This window comes from Suillus subalutaceus (genome assembly GCF_016647625.1).
Source record: "Suillus subalutaceus strain FC151 chromosome Unknown DFJ58scaffold_75, whole genome shotgun sequence".
Classification (NCBI taxonomy): Eukaryota; Fungi; Basidiomycota; class Agaricomycetes; order Boletales; family Suillaceae; genus Suillus; species Suillus subalutaceus.
Genome location: NW_024540324.1, coordinates 79,213 through 104,934, shown reverse-complemented (window position 1 = coordinate 104,934; position 25,722 = coordinate 79,213). Strand labels below are relative to the sequence as shown.

Below are 25,722 nucleotides of genomic sequence, written 5' to 3'. Positions count from 1 at the left end.
GTCCATGCACTGCTTGAATGAGCTTTGAACCAATTGTCATCATACAAATTGCAGGGGAGATGTGCAATTGCAATAGAATTTTTTGAAGTGCGTTTGGCCTCCATGAGACAAAGAAGTGATGAGTTACTGACTGGGACTGACATGTTCTCCTCGTACACTGCGGGAATGTAGGACTCAACAGTGTGAAGGAGATCAGTGATGGCTGGGCTGATCCACAGGATAGCCATGTACCTCACAATCTTTGATTTCGCACCAAGAGGGGTATCAGTTTCATCCCCAGCTCATTCCGTCAAGATCAAGCCAATCAATTATGTGCCTGATCATGTCCCAAGATTGAGGATTACGGTGGCGATTTTGTTCGACGATTTTCTTACATCTTTCAAGCATCTACAAAGACATTAGAGACAAAATGGTGGAAGGAATAAGATCCACTTACCCCATGTTTACAGGTATTACACTGATCTAGGTGTTGCCTTTGACTGTTATGAGTAGATAAGTCATGGGTAGCGACCTCCCTCTGTTGACTGTCTGTGAGTCCTTCAATCTTGATGTGCTCTTGATAAGCTTGTTGAGTACAATGGAGCTTGTTGATGCAAAGAATGTGCAAGTTATTGAGGTTCATTGTATTGTCGTCGAAAATTACCAATGGGAAACTACCTGTCTTGACTTTTTCTTGAAAGTCTACTACTAGCAAGTTGATCACCTCAGTGTTCCACACAGAGGACCTCAAGGAGTCTTGCCAATCAATAGTGATTTTGTCCAAAGTTGGCGGGTTATCTTTATCATGATTATATGCTTCGACCACATGCAACAGAGATTATTGTGGTAGAGGACCATTCTTGGAATTCAGAAGATGTTTCTCCCGAAGATATTTATGAAATTAGTCCTGTAATTAATATTGATTAGTCCCTTCTGCACAAAGAGGTAACCCAGACATACATGTAAATGGTTTTAGTACCCCACTTTCCTGGACACTTCCTGTGAGGGGAAGGGGTGAGATCGTCCTCATGTTCAGGCTTGGTATCATAGTCTTCAACAGACCCGCATTTCAAGACACGAGGGTGGTGAGAGCAGGGAGAGGAGAGACCTCTGGTCTTGCCCGCTATCCATTCAACCATTGCCAGGATCATACAAACGGCTTTGCTAAGAGCAGGACCAACTACTTTGTCGGATAATTCAGCAAATTGCTTATTTAAACAGCTGGCCCAAATAAGTTTCTGTGGTGTTTGGCAATGGCAATGGTGGAGCTGGTGGAAGGAGGATGTTGAATTGGTTGCAAGACAGGGGCAACAGGGGTAATGAGCAGAGGAACAACTGTTACTGTTACAGTCACTGTATACGCCCCTATTTCTTTCTCTTTTACTTACTTGTATTACATCACATGCCGCATAGTGCTGCCGCTAGACTCATTCATTCTATCTCTAACTCATTGTATTACACCACAATCGTTATCTCACCATCGCTAGGTGATCTATTCTTGCTATCTCTGACTCGTCTCTTATCTCTGACTCATTTGCATTCTCACACCTGCCCTGAAGTGGTTACCATTCCCTATATAAACCTGCTCTGTACACTGTAGTTCTTTACTTTAATCTTACTAGGTTTTACCTGGAACTTCCTTCGCTTAAGACCACCAATCTTAAGTTGTCTGAACTTGATTCAAGTCGAGGACACTCTCCTTGACCTGTCTTATGAAACCGACCCCTTGTATATGCAAGGGTCCTGAACCAACCTTAGCCGATGTGAAAGAGAAATAGCAACTAGGCAGTTAGAAACTAGCGCTACTTATCCAAATAGGCGCGAGTGTAGTATTTGACCCAAGAGGACTGCTATTGAAGCAACTCCCTACTAATATGCAAGGGAAGCGATAGCGCGAAGGACTAATAACCTATAGTGACCTAAGACCAAAAACCAATGAGTAGTGCTATAGCGATCAGCGACAAGTGAGTTCCGACAGAGAAACGTGTGTATAAGTGAGAAGCGCTATGCAAGTTGTTTTATGCGGTAGCGCTATGCAACGTCCGACTAGCGACAGCGAGAAGAAATCAAGGGAGCGAAAGTGAGGAGTAAGGTAAGACAGTGCAAGTGAAATGCCCGATAGTGACTAGATTATAGCTCGATTACTGATAGCGATCCCGACGCTGCGAAAGTCAGACTTAAGGGAGAACTTTAGTGACGCACACTTAAAGCAAGTCGAGCGACACGCGATCAAAGGGATTTGGCAAGAGTGGAATCGATTGCACCAAGACTAAGATATAGCGACTAAAGTGACTCCGACACCAGCAAAGGTCCGGGGAAGGGAAGTACTGTACTGTATGTGCAATGGGACATTTTATCATACTGCGTAAAAGTTCGGGAATGCGTAGGCGAGAATAGTAGCGACACTGGCAAGGGCACGATGTAGCGACAGGTAATAAAACATGCTGCACTGTGGAACACGAGGATACATGTAAATAGACCTGCGACTGATGAGTAGCGACATTCAAGGAAAAATAACGCACCAGCGGAGGTAGGTGGACATAGGCAGGACATGGGAGGATGGAATACCTAGGCATTGGACCAGGTAGCGTGCTATGGGAGAAAAGTGGTTCTAAAGCGGATAGCTTGGGAGCTGAATTACGCTGGTGACTAGCGCCTTACTCTTTTCCTCTAGACAAGGCAAAATATGCCTATGACACTCATACGCGCCTAGCGCTGGTATGATTGTCACACCAGATCAGGCGCATACTGTGGTTTTTGCTGATACATTAATTTGTCGCTATCAATGCACTAATAAACATGTGTAGTGTCACTACTAGTAGAAGAAGGCCAGGGATTATCCAGAAAGACACATCTGATAATGCTCTGGGTATTCCCTTATTCTATGAGACATTGAATGTCCTTGACATCTGATCAGCTGTTGACCTCACTTTGTGTCATCTGCACTCATTGCTGACCTAATCACATGTTGTATTGTGTTCATACCCACTGAACTGCGTGCGGAGTCCATTACCGTCCTTATAAACGGTACCACCACTCAGTCTGTCTCTCAGGTCACCTCCCACTCAGCCTCAACACTTGTCCTTATGGCTCAATACGCTGCTGACAGGTAAGCTGTTGAGTGCGAGTATACATGGCATTTTCTAATGTCCGAGCGCTCCGGCACATCAGTACCACCAACGACGATTCTGATATTCTAGATGATGGATTGCTGTCTAATGCGATAGACGAAAGCAGTCCATTTAATCTTGATGATGTCCCTTCAGCTGTGGAATCCAACAATCCTGTACCGCAGGAAGAGGTGTTTCACAGCATGTTTATTGCCTGCGAAGGCCAGGAGACAACCGGCCATACTTTGGAACAGACTCCTGTTTGTACCTTACCTCTGTCAGCCTTCGAGAAAGTCTTTCACAAGAAGGACAAGGCAACTGCAGCAAATTTATTACTGCGTCACACTAATCTCCGCGTTGATCCTCATCTCACATTTGCCCCCGATCACCCCAGTCTGTTGTGTGATGCATCAAAACATTTCCTTGACTTTGTCCTTGTCGTATCAGGTGCAATTGGCTTGCATGAATTCCTCCTGAACACTCTTTCTGACCACACCTTTTCCGTCTCTCTGGATTTCTGTCTCAATAACAAACAGTTCAAACCCAAGTTTGGCAAGCATGGTTTTGACCCTACAGGCTCGATGATGGCAATTGGGACTGGCATTTCTTGTGAGCTGTGGTTGGGATTTTGTCCCTTGACACACATCAAGGATATTTCTCTTGCAGACGAGGCTCCTTTGCTAAATGAAAAGAAACATGGTGAGACACATCTGTCATCCCTTCACTATCACATGGCTGTGATGTTTATTGCCTTGACATTGGCACAAATATCATCCCTACCTATCCATATCATGCATACATACGGAACCGACGAGGATTTTATGCAGTGGAGAGTCAAGGAGGTCACGAACCTGTAGTAAGTCTCCAGTGTGACACACCCCCTGCCATGAGTTTCAGTGGCTAATTGAAGGTTTCCCTTTCAGTGATCAGCTGATCATCAACCTCCATTTGGAGGACTTGAAGGCCCTCCACAGATACATCGTATCAGATTGGGATGAATGGGTTTCACAAAGCGCCAGCATCTTGGAAGGATGATGGTTGGCTCCAATCCTGTGCACCTTTATCCATAGCGTGCAGGTATGGGCAAAACCAAGCAATTGAGAGCTTGGATCCGGCTGCTCAAGGCGTTGAAGAGGGCAAACTGGCAAGCGGAGCGCGAATATTCCGACATTCGCTATATGTCCATGGCTATTGCCACGGATCTCACGTGTGTACTGTTCATCCTTTACTGTGACCCGCTCTCTGACTTGATAACTACCCGCCATTGTCACCAGCTGTAAACCAGTGTCTCGGTGGGTGCAAATACCTGAGGATGAGTTGTTGGGAGCCCACAACATCATATATGATTCCCCAAACTCATCCTTCTGGCAGCCAGTGAATTTGGAGGACTTCCTTGCCTGAGGTCCTGACACAAATAAAGAAAATAACATCTACGACAAAGATGATCATCGAATTCCCCGCTTTGATGGTCTCTGCAGCCATAATGTAAAATCTTGCGGTGTTCTTGTCAACCTCGAGATTATCACAGAGTTGTTTTCTGCAATGATTACCAATGATGACATGGCCCTCAATCCTGATATCATCATGGACGATGACAATCTCCATATTCCTCGCGTCAATGTCTATCCTCAAGCTTTCCTGAGGAAGTATGGTCATATCCAATGCAATGCAGTCTTACCCCATTTCGCTCCATTCATGTCAAAAATTTGTAAAGCCATTTCTCAAGACACAATTGGTCGAGATGAATTTGATGACCACACTTTGGATGACGACCTTGACTATTTGAACAATTTTCAGAAGCTCATGTCAACTGTACTCTTGGCTAGCGGTTGCCAGTTCTACAATGAGATCTCGCATTGCATCAGGCTGTCCGCCGCCTTACACAATGTTCAGAAAGGTCACATCACTTCTGCCCTCTTGGGTGCTTATGCCACTACACGCAACACTCAGACCACGCATATGATGGTTCTTAGAGAGTGTAGTCTGCTCTTGCCTCACCAATGTTACAATAACAAAATCGATGTAAATGACGTTCCCTGTGCGTTGCATCTGGAGAACATATATATCTTCCAGTTAGACTCCTTGAAGTTGGTGAAGCAGAATGGATTGTGAGTCGTTAATGTCTAGGTCTTCGATTCAACTGACATAATGCATCTTGCCCAAGATCAATATATTGAGACATGGTTGTACCCTTGGCAAGTTACTGGTCGCATCCTACCATCTTCGAGGCCATTCGCCCACACCTGTTTGTGTTGACCGCTGAAGTACGCCGCTGTTATACATCATATGAATGAAGTCTCACCATCCTTCTTTGCAGGCATTTCCCCATGTTTATCAATGGACCACCTATCCAATCACGTCCCTGCTCGAATGTATATGGGAACATTTCCTGCCTGTCCTCACCAAAGGTGGTAAACCTGCCCCTCAAGTCATTGAATTATGCTCCATCCTCGAATGCACGTTGGCATATGCTCATACTGGAAACTCAAAAGTAATGGCTACAAGTCTCATGAGGCCTTTGTGGTTGGTAAAGAGTCTCTTGGAACAAGGTCACCACTGCATGCAATGCCATGGAGGCAGAAGATGCCATCGATGGGGAACTCCATGCATCACAGCAGCACAGAGGACTTTGCAAATGGCTTGCAACTGCTCATCCTCTTGGTCATGTTGATAAGGCATATGAACATTTAGTGTCCTGCATGCTTTCCAAATCCACTGCCCACCACAAGGGATCGCCAAATCCAACCAAGGACAAACTCTCCATCCAAGACTTTGCTTGCCTCATTTGTGAGATGTCTCGAGGGACCGACCCTGTCACCATCGCCACTCCTCTCATCTTCAATGGGGGTTCAACTCCTGTCTTTCGCATCACTCTAACATATATGCGCAAATATGCCCCGCAGGATTCTACACAGTCTTCAGAGAGGTTCTTGCAGGAAGCATTCATCATCGCCGCCAATCATCTTCATATCAACAATATCCCCTGGCATGGTGCAGCAGGACTGTGTGGCAGACGGCGTCAGAAGCCTGTCTTTGATTCCTGGGTCAATCTAGAAAGGCCATTGACTCACAAGCTATTGAGCATCATCATACCCAGTTGAGCAATGCTGCGGCCAATGCATCTCAATGCGCCCAGGTCACAGATACCAGGACAGCTTGGTCTGCTGAGTTGATCACCTTGCAGTCATTGGCCGATTACATCCTTCGCTCTCGTCTCCCTGATGAATTCGCGATTGAGAGCATCGAGCTCCCAAGAGGCCCAACAGCTGGCAGCAAGCCTAGCGTGAGTATGATCTATGAGTGGGTTTTTGCAAACTTCGACATCAATAAACCTCTGCATCAGATCGCACTCATCGCCGGTATTTATGTCAGCCAGATTCTTCCTGATTTATTCTTCGCCGACAGCAATAAATCACAAGGGAATGTGACCAATCCTGTCATGCTCACAAAGGCAATACGCGCTCTCCCATGGAAGCCACACCGCCGCAGTCGCAAAGGGTGCAGACTGCCAAGCCAGTTCATCGCCATGGTGCCTGCCTATATAATCGCAGTGTACGCCCCAACAAGCTCCTTGTGCATTCATTTGAAAAGTGGTAATAGCTTCCCCACCATCTGGAATTCGAAGAACATTGCAAAAGGGATCGGGCCACTCCTTCTTGTGCGACTAGGCCTTGCAAGTGCCTTATCGCACAGAATTTGGAAAGGTGGGCTGCCTTTGGTGCATTGGACGTTGCTCTCTCCAGAGGATATAACCGTCAAACATCGGGAGATCAGTGCATGTTTGGCTGATCGCCACTATGGTCCCTTCCACATTGCAGTTATGTTGTTTGGCATTGATAAAGCTGTCAACCTTGGGCGCACATCTCAGACATACACCATCAATCCTGCTATTGCGTCCATCAGGGCCAAAAAGCACATGTTGAAGGTCGATTCTGATGACGACAAGGTTGAGATTGTGCAGGTGAAGACGGTGAAATTTGCTCATTTGCACTGGTGCTGTAATAATCATGTATGCTACACCGTGAATTCGAACAACTGTCTGAGACTCTGAGGCCTTGTAGTTGAGACTCAAGAGACAATCACATTGAACACACTCGAACATTGAATCTCACCATGCGAAGCATAGAGTTCTTTGATATTTGCGACAAAGGACCAGGAACTAAAGCCCCAAGCTTGGTCGTCTTTACTATCTCTTTGATAATCAATTCACTCTTCATATTGGCATTCACTTTGTGTTTCTGTACTTCAGTGAGTAAATGAACCTGAATAAGTAATCCAAATTATACTTTGTGACCTTTTGCAGCTGTACGTGGGTGAGCTGGCGAAGGGTAGCTTCATTGGTGTCGCTTGACGATGGAGGAAGACATTTCATCATTGGATGTATCTGATGTTGGCTGATTAACGGTCTTTTGTTTTGCGCAGTGTAGGATTTAATGCATCATGTTCCTCACTTCAAGGTACATGCAGAGGTCAATCGGTCAAGCCGAGATCCCAGATAGAGATCAATAGAGACAAACAACCAAGTATGACATACTCAATATTTTGGTCGTTGATGGTCTGGATATTGGTGCTCAATGACACTGACTTTGATGCAGCTCTGGTTAGTACTAATGATGGCGGAAATAACATTATGGCATCTGCGTTCTATCAGGTTCTTACCTTGTGTTTTGCTTGTCTTCTTGTACTCACTGCTGTAGTCTCGTCCAGAGTCAAAACCAATCTTCGATGTCCAATGCTATTCATCATGATAGTACATGGCCTCGCAAATGTGTGAACCTCAATAGCCACATGAGCCCCTTCAGTGACAAATCCCGTATTATACGGGTCACCCAACCTACATAATATCCCGTGTAATACGGGCCAGCGGATTATGGGCTGATGTTATGTATATACCCGATGTTGACGGGTGGGCCGGGAGGAATATTATTTCCGATGGAGACGGGTGGGCCCATCTATGCTGATGTTATATATATCATCGATGATAGCAGATGGGCCGGGAGAAATATTATTATGAGATGGGTGGGCCCATGTGGGTAATATGTAGAGTAGGATTGACATATATTATAGACCTGAGGAGAGATGTATAGCAAATAGTATTATATAGACGGGTGGGCCGACGTATCAGTATTATTTTGTAGATGGATGGGCCGAGGGGGAGCGGTGAAATATTTATTAGATAGACGGGTGGGCCGACGTAGGGAAATATTAGATAGACGGGTGAGCCAAGGGTGGGGTGAATTATTTATTACATAGACGGGTGGGCCGATGTGGGGTAATATTAGATAGACGGGTGGGCCGAGGGTGAGGTGAATTATTTATTACATAGACGGGTGGGCCGACGTGGGGTCATATTAGATAGACGGGTGGGCCAAAGTGCAGAATTTTACATAGACGGGTGGGCCGACATCGGGTAATATCAAGTACCAAGTACTAAAACCCAAAACCCAAAACCTGAAACCTGAAACCCGAGCCCTGAACACCCAGACTCGGGACTCAAGAGACTCAAAACTCAAAATTCAAAAATCAACTGGAAAGTCATACATTTTTACGAGTTAAGAAAATTCAAATTTAAGATGATATACATTTTTGTCATCTGGAAATACCGAGTACCGAGTACCGAGACCTGATACCCAAGACCCGAGATTCGGCACTTGGTAGTCAGTGAAATGAGTACAGAAATACATAAGATACTACACATTAGTTTCAAATTTTGACATGTGAATCACAAGTCTCGAGTCTCGAGACTCGAATCACCGAGTACTGACTACCAAGTACCAAGTACCAAGTGCTGAGTGCCGAGTGCCGAGTGCCGAGTGCCGAGTGCCGAGTGCCGAGTTCCGAGTGCCCTGAGGCTTCCGGGTATTAAAACACAGATAGCCCTCGCTCTCAGGGGGTCATCAGAATTTAGATCACCTCAAACGGATGTGATTTGGGTGAGATATGAGCAAAATACTATATACCGGGTGAATTTCAGCATTGGAAGTTTGATGCTTTCGATGTTTTTGATGTCGGGTCTTGATGCTTTCGGGCATTAACATGTAGATAGCCCTCGATCTCAGGGGTGTGGCAAAATTTAGATTGTCTGAAACAGATATAATTTGAGTGAGATATATGCAAAATACCACACACTGACTACCAAGTGCTGAGTACCAAGTGCCGAGTGCTGAGTGCCGAGTTCCGAGTTCCGAGTTCCGAGTTCCGAGTTCCGAGTGCCAAGTACCCCGATGCTTTCGGGTATTAACACCCAGATAGCCCACGCTCTCAGGTGCCTGTCAGAATTTAGATCATCTCAAACGGATGTGATTTGAGTGAGATATGAGCAAAATACTATATACCAGTTGAATTTTGGCATCAGAAGTTCGATGCTTTCGATGTTTTTGATGTCAGCTCTCGATGCTTTCGGGCATTGACATGCAGATAGCCCTAGATCTCAGGGATTCATCAGAATTTAGATAGTCTTAAATAGATATGATTTGAGTGAGATATATGCACAATCCAAGATACAGGGTGAATGAGTCACAAGTGTTGAGTGCCAAGTGCTCAGTTCTGAGTTCCGAGTGCCGAGTGCTGAGTGCTGGATGCTGAGTGCCCCGATGCGTTCGGGCATTCAATCACTGTCAGGAGGTGTTCCCTCATCCACCTCAGTGCCATCAGTGTTGCAATCAAGCTTTCTGCTGTGTGCTGAGTGCCGAGTGCCGAGTTCCGAGTTCCAAGTGCCCCAATGCTTTCGGGTATTAACACCCAGATAGCCGTCACTCTCAAGGGCCCGTCAGAATTTAGATCATCTCAAACGGATGTGATTTGAGTGAGATATGAACAGAATACTACAGTGGCTCAAAAAACTGTCCGCATGTTTTGACATTTTTCACTATCTATGATATTGTGTGAGAATGAACAAATTCCTCAAGGACATACTTATACCACATTGTAGTATGGCTTCAGGGCTTTTATTTGAGCCCTACACCGTGGGAATCGGCGGAGATATGGTGGAGATATAAGGCTTATAAAATGATGACTCATGTGGACAGTTTTTTGAGTGTATATTAAAACTATATAAATCATTATTTATGACACCATAAAAATCATGCCACTATTATATAAATTATAAAGTGGTGTCATTATGTTATTTTATGACTATATCTAACTATATAAACCAGAATATCTCATGTATCATAGTCATAATCACCATGAAAGTCATCTCCTCTGCTCAAAGAGATAATATCCTCTCTCTGTCTTATGCTGGCCTCTCTGCTCGCCAAATTTCCTCTAGAACTGGAATATGCAAGTCCACTGTGGCCAAGTTCATCAAAGAAAGCCACCCAGACAAGGAAAACTCTTGTGGAGGACGTCCATCCAAGCTTACCTCTACCAACAAAAGGGCTATTATCCAACATATCACTACAAGAAAGGCTGATAATGCTGTCCAAGCCACCCATTATATCAATTCCACCATCACTACCCCTGTCTCTTCACAAACTGTGAGGAATGTTCTCAAGGCAGCTCATCTCAAGGCAGTAACAAAGAAGAAAAAGCCTCTTCTCTCCATCAAACATAGGCAGAGAAGACTAGCCTTTGCCTTAGCTCATCAACACTGGACTGTAGAGGACTGGAAGCATGTTATATGGTCAGATGAGACCAAAATCAATAGGATTGGGTCAGATGGGAAGGTGTATGTATGGAAAAAGAAGGGAGATGGCCTAACAGACAGAGAGGTTAATGGGACTGTCAAGTTTGGAGGAGGTTCTTTAATGGTATGGGGCTGTATGGGATGGAATGGTGTGGGAATGCTTGCTGAGGTTGAGGGGAAGATGAATGCTGAGCAGTATGTGGACATTTTAAATGACCACTTGCTGCCTAGCTTGGCAGAATCAGGGATTGATGAAGAAGATATCATTTTCCAACAGGATAATGATCCCAAGCACACATCCAGAAGAGCTAGGGAATGGTTTGAAGAACATAACATCAATGTTCTTGACTGGCCAGCACAGTCTCCTGATGTCAATGTCATTGAACATCTCTGGGGAACACTCAAGAAAAAGCTTCAAGCCTATGAAAACCCCCCTAAAGGAGTATGGGAGCTTTGGGAGAGAGTAGCAGTGGAATGGGGGAAGATCACAGCTGAGGATTGCCAGAAATTAATTGAGAGTATGCCTAGAAGGATAGAGGCAGTAATTAAAGCCAAGGGAGGTCATACAAAATACTAGAATACCTGGTTATTACTGTAAAATACTTGAGTCAAAAAACTGTCCGCATGAGTCACCATTTTGTGAGCCTTGTATCTCCACCATATCTCCACCGATTCCCACGGTGTAGGGCTCCAATGAAAGCCCTGAAGCCATACTACAATGTGGTATAAGCATGTTTTTGAGGCATTTGTTTGTTCTCACACAATATTATAGATAGTGAAAAATGCCAAAACATACGGACGGTTTTTTGAGCCACTGTATATACCAGGTGAATGTTGGCATCAGAAGTTCAATGCTTTCGATGTTATTGATGTCGGGTCTCGATGCTTTCAGGCATGAACATGTAGATAGCCCTCGATCTCAGGGGTGTGGCAAAATTTAGATTGTCTGAAACAGATATAATTTGAGTGAGATATATGCAAAATACCACACACTGACTACCAAGTGCTGAGTACCAAGTGCCAAGTGCAGAGAACCGAGTTCCGAGTTCCGAGTTCCGAGTGCCGAGTGCCGAGTGCCGAGTGACCCGATGCTTTCGGGTATTAAAAGCCCTCGCTCTCAGGGGCTCGTCAGAATTTAGATCATCTCAAACGGATGTGATTTGAGTGAGATATGAACAAAATACTATATACCGGGTGAATTTTGGCATCAGAAGTTCAATGCTTTTGATGTTTTTGATGTCTGGTCTTGATGCTTTCGAGCATTAATATGTAGATAGCCCTTGATCTCAGGGGTGTGGCAGAACTCACATTGTCTCAAACAGATATAATTTGAGTGAGATATTTGCAAAATACTATGTATATACTGACTACCGGAGTGCTGAGTGCCGAGTTCTGAGTTCTGAGTTCCGAGTGCCAAGTGCCAAGTGCCAAGTGCCAAGTGCCCCGATGCTTTCGGGTATTAACACCCAGATAGCCCTCGCTCTCAGGGACCTGTCAGAATGTAGATCATCTCAAACGGATGAGATTTGAGTGAGATATGAACAAAATACTATATACCGGGTGAATTTTGGCATCAGAAGTTCAATGCTTTCGATGTTATTGATGTCGGGTCTTGATGCTTTCGGGCATCCACCTCAGTGCCTTCAGTGTTGCAATCAAGCTTTCTGCTGTGTGCTGAGTGCCGAGTGCCGAGTTCCGAGTTCCGAGTTCCAAGTGCCCCGATGCTTTCAGGTATTAACACCCAGATAGCCCTCGCTCTCAGGGACCTGTCAGAATGTAGATCATCTCAAACGGATGAGATGTGAGTGAGATATGAACAAAGTACTATATACCGGGTGAATTTTGGCATCAGAAGTTCGATGCTTTCGATGTTTTTAATGTCGGCTCTTGATGCTTTCGGGCATTGACATGCAGATAGCCCTAGATCTCAGGGATTCATCAGAATTTAGATAGTCTTAAATAGATATGATTTGAGTGAGATATATGCACAATCCAAGATACAGGGTGAATGAGTCCCGAGTGTTGAGTGCCAAGTGCTGAGTTCTGAGTTTCGAGTGCCGAGTGCCGAGTGCCCTGATGCGTTCAGGCATTCAATCACTGTCAGGAGGTGTTCCCTCATCCACCTCAGTGCCTTCAGTGTTGCAATCAAGCTTTCTGCTGTGTGCTGTGTGCTGAGTGCCGAGTTCCGAGTTCCGAGTGCCCTGATGCTTTCGGGTATTAACACCCAGATAGCCCTCGCCCTCAGGGACCCGTCAGAATTGAGATCATCTCAAACGGATGTGATTTGAGTGAGATATGAACAGAATACTATATACCGGGTGAATGTTGGCATCAGAAGTTCAATGCTTTCGATGTTATTGATGTCGGGTCTTGATGCTTTCAGGCATAAACATGTAGATAGCCCTCAATCTCAGGGGTGTGGCAGAATTTACGTTGTCTCAAACGGATATAATTTGAGTGAGATATTTGCACCATACTATGTATATACTGACTACCAAGTGCTGAGTGCTGAGTGCTGAGTTTTGAGTTCTGAGTTCCGAGTGCCAAGTGCCGAGTTCCGAGTGCCGAGTTCCGAGTGCCGAGTGCCCCGAGGCTTTCGGGTATTAACACCCAGATAGCCCACGCTCTCAGGGGCCCATCAGAATTTAGATCATCTTAAACGGATGTGATTTGAGTGAGATATGAGCAAAATACTATATACCAAGTGAATTTCACCATCAGAAGTTTGATGCTTTTGATGTTATTGATATCAAGCCTCGATGCCTTCAGGCATTGACATGCAGATAGCCCTAGATCTCACGGGTCTGGCAGAATTTAGCCCATCCCAAATGGATAAGAGTTGAGTGAGATATGAGCAAAATCCCATATACTGTGTGTATTTCAGCATTGTAAGGTCAATGCTTTCCATGTTTGCAATGTCTAGCCTCAATGCATTCAGGCATTCACAAGCAGATAGAACTTGATCTCAGGGGCCTGTCACAATTCAGATCGTCTCACACGGATAAGACTTGAGTGAGATATGAGCAAAATATTACATATCGGGTGATTTTTGATGTCAGGCCTTGCACCAAGGGTAAGCACATAGCACAACAGGAATAAATCCTGTTGTCCTAGTATCCTTATATATTGCATATACTATTGAAGGGATGTTGGGGATCATATTTTGCCTCAAACAGACATGATTTGAGGGAGATATGAGCAAAATACAATTTATTGGGTGTGTCTGAGCTTCGCAGGTTCAATGTCTTTGTTGTCAGCCTTGTGTGGGAAAAATTCTAAAACATCAGGAGAAACATAAAAACACATCATCAGGGACTGCATCAGGTTTGCTATGATCACACCTATGTATAATATGATATATTGGCTTCCAATGTACTGTTCCAGTCCCTGAACCAGTATCTGTCAGTGGTATGTATCTCTAAATACAAAAAAAACTCGAAATTCAAGGCAATCACTGCACTGGTGCAAGAAAGTTACAATCACAAGATATATACATCAGCAAAATATGATTTTGCCACACGGTTACCAGAAGGTCACAAGCTTTGACAGTGCTTACTAGACTAAGGATATGATTGTCTTAACTCAATAGTCTTAACTTGCTAGGCATAATATAAGCTTTCTTAATAACCATGACTGTCATATCATCCATAATAATCCTAACCCTCACAGCTTATGTATTATGTAGTAATCAACAATCATATTAGACTATCAAGTGAAGACTATCGTGTAATGACTATCAAGTTAAGACTACTGTATTTTATTCTAAGTCTGTACAATAGACCTGTGATACTTGATGAGTGTCAGCCTGAACAGTATATTAAAGATCACACTATCATACTACACATAGGTATGACTATTGAAGACATGATGTAGTGCCTTATGATGTGTTTTTATGTGTCTCCTGATGTGTTGAGAATGTCCTACATTACCTCATATGTCCATGTGAGGCCATATGAATTCTGTGACACTCTGTTAAGACCGTACTCAAGTAGTATCAGATCCGAAGGGCTTCGGCCTCAGCTCGTGCGCTGTGCCCCTTTCCCGAGTCTTGCCCCTTATTTCAGAGAGCTAAAGTATCGCGTCTAGTGAAACGGATAAGTATTGCAATGGATCCGTTAAGACTTCCGGATATCAAACGTATAGAGTAACGGCCAATCCGGATCGGATCCGGACTAGAAACTAACGGGTGAGGACTGTCCGAAGACAGAGGCGGATATGTAGACTATAGGAATCTATCCTAAGTCTCGGAGTAGACAAGAGTAGCGTACTCAAGTCCGGATGGATAACGGAGGGACTTAGAGTCCAGACGTAATGAGTGCAATCTAAGATGATATTCGAACTGATCTACTACAGCGCATATACAAGGTTTATATACTACGGATAGCTAACGGAATGATCAATAAGCAAAGGTGCGAGGCTATGTACGAAAGTATAAGCAAAGTCTAAGTGGAGCGTATTGGTAAGTTGGATGGATCACGAATCATGAACCGGGAATGAAGTACAAGTAAAAGCGGATTCGTAAGTGTAGCGGATCAGTAAGCATAGCGGATCAGTAAGCAAAGCGGAAGTAAAGGATAACCGGTATACCAGTGTACAGGAATACCGAAAGGAGATGAACGATAGTTAGAGTTATATGAACAGGAAATGAAATAAGAATCAAAGCGGATCTGTGGACTGGACGATGGATATGTTCATTGGATCTGGATCGGATCTGAGATCCAGATCATCGGATCTGTAACCGGATATATGGTATATGACACACTCCTGACATTAAGGGCTATCCACATGTCAATGAACACAGTCATCTAGGCCTCACATTGAAATCATTGAAAGCATCAAACTCCTGATGCGAAAATATGATCCAAATTCTGAAGGACCCCTGAGAGTGAAGGCTATCTGCATATCAATGCCTGAAAGCATTGAGGCCCGACATCAAAATCATTGAAAGCATTGAACTTCCAATGTTGAAATTCACCCCGTATATAGTATTTTGCTCATATCTCACCCAAATCACATCCGTTTGAGGTGATCTAAATTCTGATGACCCCCTGAGAGCGAGGGCTATCTGTGTTTTAATACCCGGAAGCCTCAGGGCACTCGGCACTCGGCACTCGGAACTCGGCACTCGGCACTCAGCACTCGGCACTCGGCACTCAGCACTCGGTACTTGGTACTTGGTAGTCAGTACTCAGTGATTCGAGTCTCAAGACTCGAGACTTGTGATTCACAAGTCAAAATTTGAAACTAATGTGTAGTATCTTATGTATTTCTGTACTCATTTCACTGACTACCGAGTGCCGAATCTCGGGTCTTGGGTATCAGGTCTCGGTACTCGGTACTTGGTATTTCCAGATGACAAAAATGTATATCATCTTAAATTTGAATTTTCTTAACTCGTAAAAATGTATGACTTTCCAGTGATTTTTGAATTTTGAGTTTTGAGTCTCTTGAGTCCCGAGTCTGGGTGTTCAGGGCTCGGGTTTCAGGTTTCAGGTTTTGGGTTTTGGGTTTTGGGTTTTGGGTTTTAGTACTTGGTACTTGATATTACTTGATGTCGGCCCACCCGTCTATGTAAAATTCTGCACTTTGGCCCACCCGTCTATCTAATATTACCCCACGTCGGCCCACCCGTCTATGTAATAAATAATTCACCTCACCCTCGGCCCACCCGTCTATGTAATAAATAATTCACCTCACCCTCGGCCCACCCGTCTATCTAATATTACCCCACATCGGCCCACCCGTCTATGTAATAAATAATTCACCCCACCCTTGGCTCACCCGTCTATCTAATATTTCCCTACGTCGGCCCACCCGTCTATCTAATAAATATTTCACCGCTCCCTCGGCCCATCCATCTACAAAATAATACTGATACGTCGGCCCACCCGTCTATATAATACTATTTGCTATACATCTCTCCTCAGGTCTATAATATATGTCAATCCTACTCTACATATTACCCACATGGGCCCACCCATCTCCATAATAATATTTCTCCCGGCCCATCTGCTATCATCGATGATATATATAACATCAGCATAGATGGGCCCACCCGTCTCCATCGGAAATAATATTCCTCCCGGCCCACCCGTCAACATCGGGTATATACATAACATCAGCCCATAATCCGCTGGCCCGTATTACACGGGATATTATGTAGGTTGGGTGACCCGTATAATACGGGATTTGTCACTGAAGGGGCTCCACCAAAATCCACAAAGAACAACTTTTCTTGAAACCAGAAAAATGTACCTTTGGTGCACAAGAAGTTGAATATCTCGGCATGATTATTTGCCCTGGCTGCATTGCTATGGATGTTGCCAAGACAGATGGAATCCGTGATTGGCCTACCCCAACAACAGTCAAAGAAACTAGATTGTTCCTAGGTTTCTGCAACTTCTACTGAAACTTCATTCCTCACTATTCTGATATTGCACGACCCCTCATTGATCTCACAAAGAAGGATATCACATTTCCTGGTCTATACCCTGCCAAGATGCATTCTTGACTTTGAAAGATTGTTTTCTGAAACAACCCATCCTCCGAAACCCCGATCCGACACAGCAATTCGCCATTACCACCGACGCTTCACTAGTTGCCACCGGCGCAGTGCTACTGCAGACCGATGAAAACGGTGTTTATCACCCATGTGGTTACCTTTCCCAATCCCTGAATCCCGCAGAACAAAACTACCAGATCTTTGATTGGGAACTCCTCACGGTTATCTGCACACTCCAAGAGTGGTGCCATTACCTAGAAGGAAACCCACATCCCATTATCGTATTCACTGATCATAAGAACCTCCTCTATTTCCATACCAAACAAAAGTTAACCCGTCGCCAGGCATGATGGCAGCTTCTTCTATCCTGTTATGATATCAAACTCCACCACGTAGCTGGAACCAAACTCATCGCCCCAGATGCGTTATCCCATCATGCTAATTATATACCCTCCTCATCTGATAATGAAGATGTCACCCCTCCTCCATGATTCCATGTTCATCCGCCTTCTTGATCAAGAACTCATGACTACCTCGCAAACCCTGACCCTGACAACCTCAATTCTATCTTCCAAGCAGCATCAGATGCACTGAACGGCCTATGCCTTCCCCCCATGAAATCAGCTCTCTCTGATTGGACGATTAAGGATGACATCCAATACTATAAAGATTGCACTTACGTCTGACCTGCCGGCCACCATGCTATTCTTACACATACCCATGATCATGAAACTGCGGGCCATCCCGGCCATTTTAAAACGGAAGAACTGGTTAAGCATGACTTCTGGTGGCCATCAATGGGCACCTATATCTGTAAATATGTCGAAGGTTGTGCCTTGTGTCAGCAGATGAAGTCCAATACCCATCCGACTACTCCTCCACTTATGCCCATTCCATCCACCGTCTCAACCCTGTTTGCGCAGGTCACCATTGATCTTATCACCGATCTTATACCTTGCAATGGCTTCAATTCTGTTATGGTCATGGTCGACCATGGGCTTATGAAGGGTATAATTCTCATTCCTTGTACAAAAACCATCACCTCAGAAGGTGTAGTGAAGAAATTCTTCAAATACATCAATCGCCACTTCGGGCTCCATGAGAAGGTCATCTCAGACCGCGGACCGCAATTCATATCTAAATTCTCTAAAGCCCTTGCTAAGCTTCTGAAATACGACATTGCAGCTTCCACCGCTTATCACCCTCAGACAAACAGACAAACAGAACATCTAAATCAAGAATTAGAAACTTATCTCTGAATCTATTGCCGCAATAACCCCGAATATTGGGTCAAACACCTCCCTATGACCAAATTCATCCATAACCACTGAAAACACGACTCCCACAATGCATCCCCATTCTTCCTCATGATGGGATATGAACCATGAGCTCTCCCCCATGTACTCCCCGAATCTACCATCCCTGCAGCAGAAGAACGACTTTGACTACTCCAAAAGACACGCAAAGAAGCCATCTCTTGCCACAACTTGGCAATGCAACAAATGGCACTGTGACAATCATACCAGCGCTGGGCGCATATGAGTGTCATAGGCATATTTTGCCTTGCCTAGAGGAAAAGAGTAAAGCACTAGTCACCAGCACTATCAACTCCCAAGCTATCCGCTTTGGAACCACTTTTCTCCCATAGCGCGCTACCCCAGTCCGACGTCTAGCTATTCTGTCCTCCCATGTCCTGCCTATGTCCACCTACCTCCACTGGTGCATTATTTGTCCTTAAATGTCGCTACTGATCAGTCGCAGGTCCTATTACATGTATCCTCGTGTTCTGCAGTGCTGCATGTTTTATTACCTGTCGCTACATCATGTCCTCGCCAGTGTCACTACTATACTCACCTACACAATTCTGAACCCTTATGCAGTATTAAAATGACCCATCGCACATACAGTACATTACTTCCCTTCCCCGGACCTTTGCTGGTGTCGGAGTCACTTTAGTCGCTATATCTTAGTCTTGGTGCAATCGATTCCGCTCTTGCCAATCTCTCTGATCACGTGTCGCTTGACTTGCTTTAAGCGCGCTGTGAAAAACACAACCTGACTAGGCACTTGTTAAGGTACTCAGCCAGTATATGTCTAATGCTCTGCCTATGCTGCTATACTTGCAACAAAGATGCAAGAATGTTCAACCCGAGGGAATAGCTACTAAGAACAACTTAAGATAGAAAGACCCGAAAGAGCGCTAAAGCGCGGGAATAGCGTGTCGCAAGATAGAGCGCTAATGCACGGGAAAGAGCGGAAGTCAAGAAAGCGGACACTGAGTCAAAGGAGAGTAATGGATAGCGAGTGTGATCAAAGGTATTGATTGCAAGGATAGGGGAAGTCAAATAGGGGCCATAGAGCGCAACTAAAGGGTGACTACTTCTAAGTAAATCCTAAGGATAAGGAATTACAGTCGAAGGGAAGTAAAGTCAAAGTAGTCACCATAGGCTTCTTATACTAGTAAACTATACCATCTCGGACTCGGAAGGGATAGAATATACATGTAATAAGACTGTAGCACTTTTTACAAACTCGAGGCAAGGCAAATTACATACCAATGAGGTAGGATGGACCATGGATGGATTCCGACGTTTCGGGTGGATCCTAGAGCACGAGAACAGCGCGCTGGATAAGCGCTAAGCACAGGAACAAGCGCTAGATAGAGCGGACATGCATTAATGCTCCTATGAACACATTGCTGGTAGTTCTGATAGCGCTATAAGCGCGGGAATAGCGTCGGATAAGTCGCGGGAGTATGAATAGCGCTGCAGGAATGTGCGCGCATAGTGTGGGAATGTGCAGAATAGCGTTGGACAAGGGTTATGGCTGAGACAAGTGAAGACTGCTGATAGGGGAGTAGTGAATAATATGAGGGATAACTTTGGTCCACCTATTGAAGGCTTATGCAGGTATACATGCCTAGTGCCAATATGATTGTCACAGTGCATCGCTAAAGTTCCCTCTTAAGTTTGACTTTCGCAACGTCGGGATCGCTATTGGTAGTCATGCTACAATCTAGTCGCTACCAGGCATTTCACTTGCACTGTCTTATCTTACTTCTTGCTCTTGCTCCTTTGATTTCTTCTTGCTGTCACTAGTCGGACATTGCATAGCGCTATCGCATAAAACAACTTGCATAGCGCATCTCACTTACAGTGGCTCAAAAAACTGTCCGCATGTTTTGACATTTTTCACTATCTATGATATTGTGTGAGAATGAACAAATTCCTCAAGGACATACTTATACCACATTGTAGTATGGCTTCAGGGCTTTTATTTGAGCCCTACACCGTGGGAATCGGCGGAGATATGGTGGAGATATAAGGCTTATAAAATGATGACTCATGTGGACAGTTTTTTGAGTGTATATTAAAAACTATATAAATCATTATTTATGACACCATAAAAATCATGCCACTATTATATAAATTATAAAGTGGTGTCATTATGTTATTTTATGACTATATCTAACTATATAAACCAGAATATCTCATGTATCATAGTCATAATCACCATGAAAGTCATCTCCTCTGCTCAAAGAGATAATATCCTCTCTCTGTCTTATGCTGGCCTCTCTGCTCGCCAAATTTCCTCTAGAACTGGAATATGCAAGTCCACTGTGGCCAAGTTCATCAAAGAAAGCCACCCAGACAAGGAAAACTCTTGTGGAGGACGTCCATCCAAGCTTACCTCTACCAACAAAAGGGCTATTATCCAACATATCACTACAAGAAAGGCTGATAATGCTGTCCAAGCCACCCATTATATCAATTCCACCATCACTACCCCTGTCTCTTCACAAACTGTGAGGAATGTTCTCAAGGCAGCTCATCTCAAGGCAGTAACAAAGAAGAAAAAAGCCTCTTCTCTCCATCAAACATAGGCAGAGAAGACTAGCCTTTGCCTTAGCTCATCAACACTGGACTGTAGAGGACTGGAAGCATGTTATATGGTCAGATGAGACCAAAATCAATAGGATTGGGTCAGATGGGAAGGTGTATGTATGGAAAAAGAAGGGAGATGGCCTAACAGACAGAGAGGTTAATGGGACTGTCAAGTTTGGAGGAGGTTCTTTAATGGTATGGGGCTGTATGGGATGGAATGGTGTGGGAATGCTTGCTGAGGTTGAGGGGAAGATGAATGCTGAGCAGTATGTGGACATTTTAAATGACCACTTGCTGCCTAGCTTGGCAGAATCAGGGATTGATGAAGAAGATATCATTTTCCAACAGGATAATGATCCCAAGCACACATCCAGAAGAGCTAGGGAATGGTTTGAAGAACATAACATCAATGTTCTTGACTGGCCAGCACAGTCTCCTGATGTCAATGTCATTGAACATCTCTGGGGAACACTCAAGAAAAAGCTTCAAGCCTATGAAAACCCCCCTAAAGGAGTATGGGAGCTTTGGGAGAGAGTAGCAGTGGAATGGGGGAAGATCACAGCTGAGGATTGCCAGAAATTAATTGAGAGTATGCCTAGAAGGATAGAGGCAGTAATTAAAGCCAAGGGAGGTCATACAAAATACTAGAATACCTGGTTATTACTGTAAAATACTTGAGTCAAAAAACTGTCCGCATGAGTCACCATTTTGTGAGCCTTGTATCTCCACCATATCTCCACCGATTCCCACGGTGTAGGGCTCAAATGAAAGCCCTGAAGCCATACTACAATGTGGTATAAGCATGTTTTTGAGGCATTTGTTTGTTCTCACACAATATTATAGATAGTGAAAAATGCCAAAACATACGGACGGTTTTTTGAGCCACTGTATATGCACGTTTCTCTGTCGGAACTCACTTGTCACTGATCGCTATAGCGCTACTCATCAGTTTTTGGTCTTAGGTTGCTATATGTTTTTAGCCCTTTGTGCTATCGCTTCCCTTGCATATTAGTAGGGAGTTGCTTCAATAGCAGTCCTCTTGGGTCGAATACTACACTCGTGCCTATTTGGATAAGTAGCACTAGTTTACTAACAGCCTAGTCACTATTTCTCTTTCACAGCGCAACAATCACATGGAAGGAAGTACCAACCATGGAAGATCAGTGATAAGGTTTGGTTGTCAGGAAAGAACCTCATCACGCAACTACCATCACGAAAACTCGCTCCAAAATAATATGGCCCCTTTACCGTAACAGCTGTATTATCCCCCATCATGTTCACACTCCAGTTACCACCGCAATGGAAAGTTCACCTCACGTTCCATACTTCTGAACTATCATCCTATCATGAAACTGAAATCCACGGTCCAAATTTCCATGATCCTCCCCCCGACATCATAGATAATGAAGAAGAATATGAGATTGATGTGATCTTATCACACAAAGGCACAGGTAAATGAAGACGCTATCTTACCTCCTGGAAAGGATATTCTTCTGCTAGCAACGAGTGGATCCCCGAAGAAAACTTTGAAAACACCAAGAAAATCCTTCAAACATATAAAAAGTGACACGGCCTGTAGCATTCTTCAGGATGACCACTACACTCAAAAAGTTACAACTCTGCCTTCCTCATATCCAAGAACTCAAAGCTATAATGAACTCCATCTCTGCAGACATCTCCCCTCTCGCCTCTGAAGCAACCCTCCATGATACCCCCATCACCCCTGCAGATCTTCCTGATGTACAAGACCAATATTTTCGCATCATCAGTCAAGTCGAAGACCAAGCCCTCATTGAGGCCACCATTCTATCCGCCCAACATGCCCTTGAGATCGAGAAAATCCTTCTCGAAAGACAGTCTCTCGCAACGGCCATGGTGCTCAACATCATGTGAACCGCCCACCTTACTGAACGTGCCATGTGTACCTTTAATAACCCTGTTCACAAACAACTCGTTCTTCACCTACAAGGCCATATCTGTGGTCCTGCTATCCACCTCCTTATCCCCGATAATATTGAACAAGATATTCTCAGAGCTATTCACATCGTGGCTGAGAGAACTGCTACTCAGGTTGCTAGACCACCATCTCCTCACATCGACCATCATATCCATGTCGCACCACTGCCACCCTACCCTGTCCCTGCACCTGCTGCAGATGAGATCCATACTACCACAGAACACCCGCCTGCTCCTACTCTTGTGCCTATGGTACCTGATCAAGTATCACCTATCGGTCCTTCGGAATCAGCAGTTGAGACAATGTCTCCTGCCCACCACACCACCATTAGAACCACTCCAGTCAGATGTTGTCCCAACAGATACTACAGTGACCTATCTCCGTATTATATGAGTGAACCGACATACATAATATCCCGTATAAGACGGGCCAGCGGACCATGGGCCGATGGTAGAAATATCCTCAACTATGATGGATGGGCTGGGAGAAATATTATTCCCAATGGAGGCGGGTGGGCCCATATTGGGAATATGTAGAGTAGATGAGTGGGCCGATGGACATGAATATTCTATAGACAGATGGGCCGAGGTAGTTGGATATTATGTAGATGGGTTTACCAAGGTAGATGTGGATCAGATAGACGGGTATGCCAAGGGTACTTGTTATCACATACATGGGTGGGCCTAGATGTATATTATATTAGATGGGTGGGCCAAGGGTTATATAATATATTATATTAGATGGGTGGGCCAAGGGTTATATAATATATTATATTAGATGGGTGGGCCAATGGTGGTATATAATATAGACGGGTGGACCCAGGTGAATGAAAATTGTAGACATGACAAACATGTAGTACTGACTACCGAGTAGCTAATACACACTGCAGCAGCAGGTGCTGTCTTGACATGGACTTTAACGGCACTTGAGTTGTCTTGCAGAATGTGAAAAACAGTGTACGAAGCTTGTGTTGCCCTATGAGACGCCAAGTTCCAACTACTGAAATTCAAGTGAAGCATACTGAGCTCCGAGACCCGGGTCTTGACAAATGAATATTTGATATCCAGCACACTTCCAACCAGCTGGTATTTCATTTAGCAATGGATGATAATACATCTTTGAAAGCTAACATCATCCAAGACTTCCTTATCTGATCCTCGCTATCTTCACCTACCAAATGCCAAATGCCAAGTTCCGACTACCGAAATTCGAGTGTAGCGTACCGAGCTCTGAGACCTGAGACCCGGGCCTCAACAAAAAAATATCTGATATCCAACACATTTCCAATCATGTGGTATTTCATTGAGCAATGGACTATAATACATCTTTGAAAGCTAACATCATCCAAGGCTCACTTATCTGATCCTCACTATCTCCACCCCCCTTTAACACCAACATTTAGCGTCTGATTTCCCAAGATCAACTCCATCATGAATCTTTCTTCCACTTCTGATATTAAAATAACCCTCTGGCACACTTGGGCCCTGACTGTCACTCATGAGGCATGTGAATATACCAAACAGAAATTCAATGCAGAGAAGACAGGAGGAGACCCAGTGATACCTTCTCCTAACCTAGACACTGATCTGGTGATGGCTTGTGATCGATTGGTTGATTGCCTCATAAGGGCATATAAAAATCCCAGTGGGTCTTCCTGCAGATTCAGAAAATTCATTTGATCATTCAAATTCCTTCATCACAGTTCAGATGCAGATCAATATTGCAAGATATAGCAAATTGATCTCGCCAAAGGACACCAGGCATAATGAAGAGAGAGAGGAGAAGTTGCTTGAGAGGTGTCCTCCTGGCCATGAGGGTACCCTGAGCAGCCCGGTATCATCTCAACTTCTAGTATACCTGATGCAGATGTCAGCGCTGATGCTGAGGACATTGATGCCCCAATGTCAGTCCTTGCACACATAGAACTTGCTCGAACATCTCGTAAGTCTTTTTATTTATTTGTATAACCACTGTATACTAAGTGTCTTTACAATCAGAGGGGAGAAAGCGGCCCCAAAGCATTCCTGCACTGGCTAACGAGCTCAACATCCCAGAGTTAGCTAAAACTCGTTCAGCAGTTCCTCACCGAACAGCTGTATCCAGATGAGGCCCCCGCAGACATCCCTTCAGGTATTATGGACCGCCCTCATTACGAGGGAAGGATACGAGTTTGCCACTCTGCAGTGTCGACATTCTTTGCGCCGAGCGACTTGAGCGGTATTGGGGGGATGAAACGCGAGCACATCCGCATGTCCCCCAAATGGAGAAATGGATATGCACACAAAGATTGTGTATTTGTTATTACTGACCCAAACGTTCCCGGAATGCAAGGCATGGACATTGCGCAAGTACTTACTTTTTTTTTCTTTCGACTTAGGGGTATATATTATCCTTGCGCCGTTGTCTGCTGGTTTAACAGAATTGACGACACGCCAGATGAAGATACTGGAATGTGGATGGTCTCACCATCTTCTGATGGTAACCATGCTCACTATGCAGTGATTCACGTGGAGGCTATTTTTCACTCTGCACATCTTATTCTGGTCTATGGTACTGAACCGCTCCCCTTGTCGATTAAAGCTCACCATGTCCTTGATATATTCACACTATTCTATGTGAACAAATACGCTGACCATCATGCCTTCGAAATAGCTTGGTAGTGT

General features: G+C 44.4%; 3 protein-coding genes across 3 annotated transcripts; all 3 read left to right on the top strand.

The window, feature by feature from the left end:
• Nucleotides 1–3,065: 3,065 nt before the first annotated feature.
• On the top strand, nucleotides 3,066–7,140 carry DFJ58DRAFT_729576 (uncharacterized protein; the record flags this gene model as incomplete). The annotated part of the gene is made up of 9 exons (XM_041385770.1): nucleotides 3,066–3,088; nucleotides 3,151–3,945; nucleotides 4,013–4,091; nucleotides 4,160–4,296; nucleotides 4,568–5,127; nucleotides 5,268–5,353; nucleotides 5,407–5,580; nucleotides 5,639–6,133; nucleotides 6,187–7,140. The coding sequence occupies 9 exons, from the start codon at nucleotides 3,066–3,068 to the stop codon at nucleotides 7,138–7,140; spliced, it is 3,303 nt and encodes a 1,100-aa protein (XP_041242400.1).
• A 15,879-nt stretch (nucleotides 7,141–23,019) lies between these two features.
• DFJ58DRAFT_729571 (uncharacterized protein) lies at nucleotides 23,020–23,595 on the top strand (the record flags this gene model as incomplete). Its single annotated transcript, XM_041385769.1, has 1 exon — nucleotides 23,020–23,595. One exon carries the CDS (start codon nucleotides 23,020–23,022, stop codon nucleotides 23,593–23,595), a length of 576 nt encoding a protein of 191 aa, XP_041242399.1.
• A 1,692-nt stretch (nucleotides 23,596–25,287) lies between these two features.
• DFJ58DRAFT_716937 (uncharacterized protein) lies at nucleotides 25,288–25,719 on the top strand (the record flags this gene model as incomplete). The annotated part of the gene is made up of 1 exon (XM_041384285.1): nucleotides 25,288–25,719. One exon carries the CDS (start codon nucleotides 25,288–25,290, stop codon nucleotides 25,717–25,719), a length of 432 nt encoding a protein of 143 aa, XP_041242398.1.
• Nucleotides 25,720–25,722: the final 3 nt, after the last annotated feature.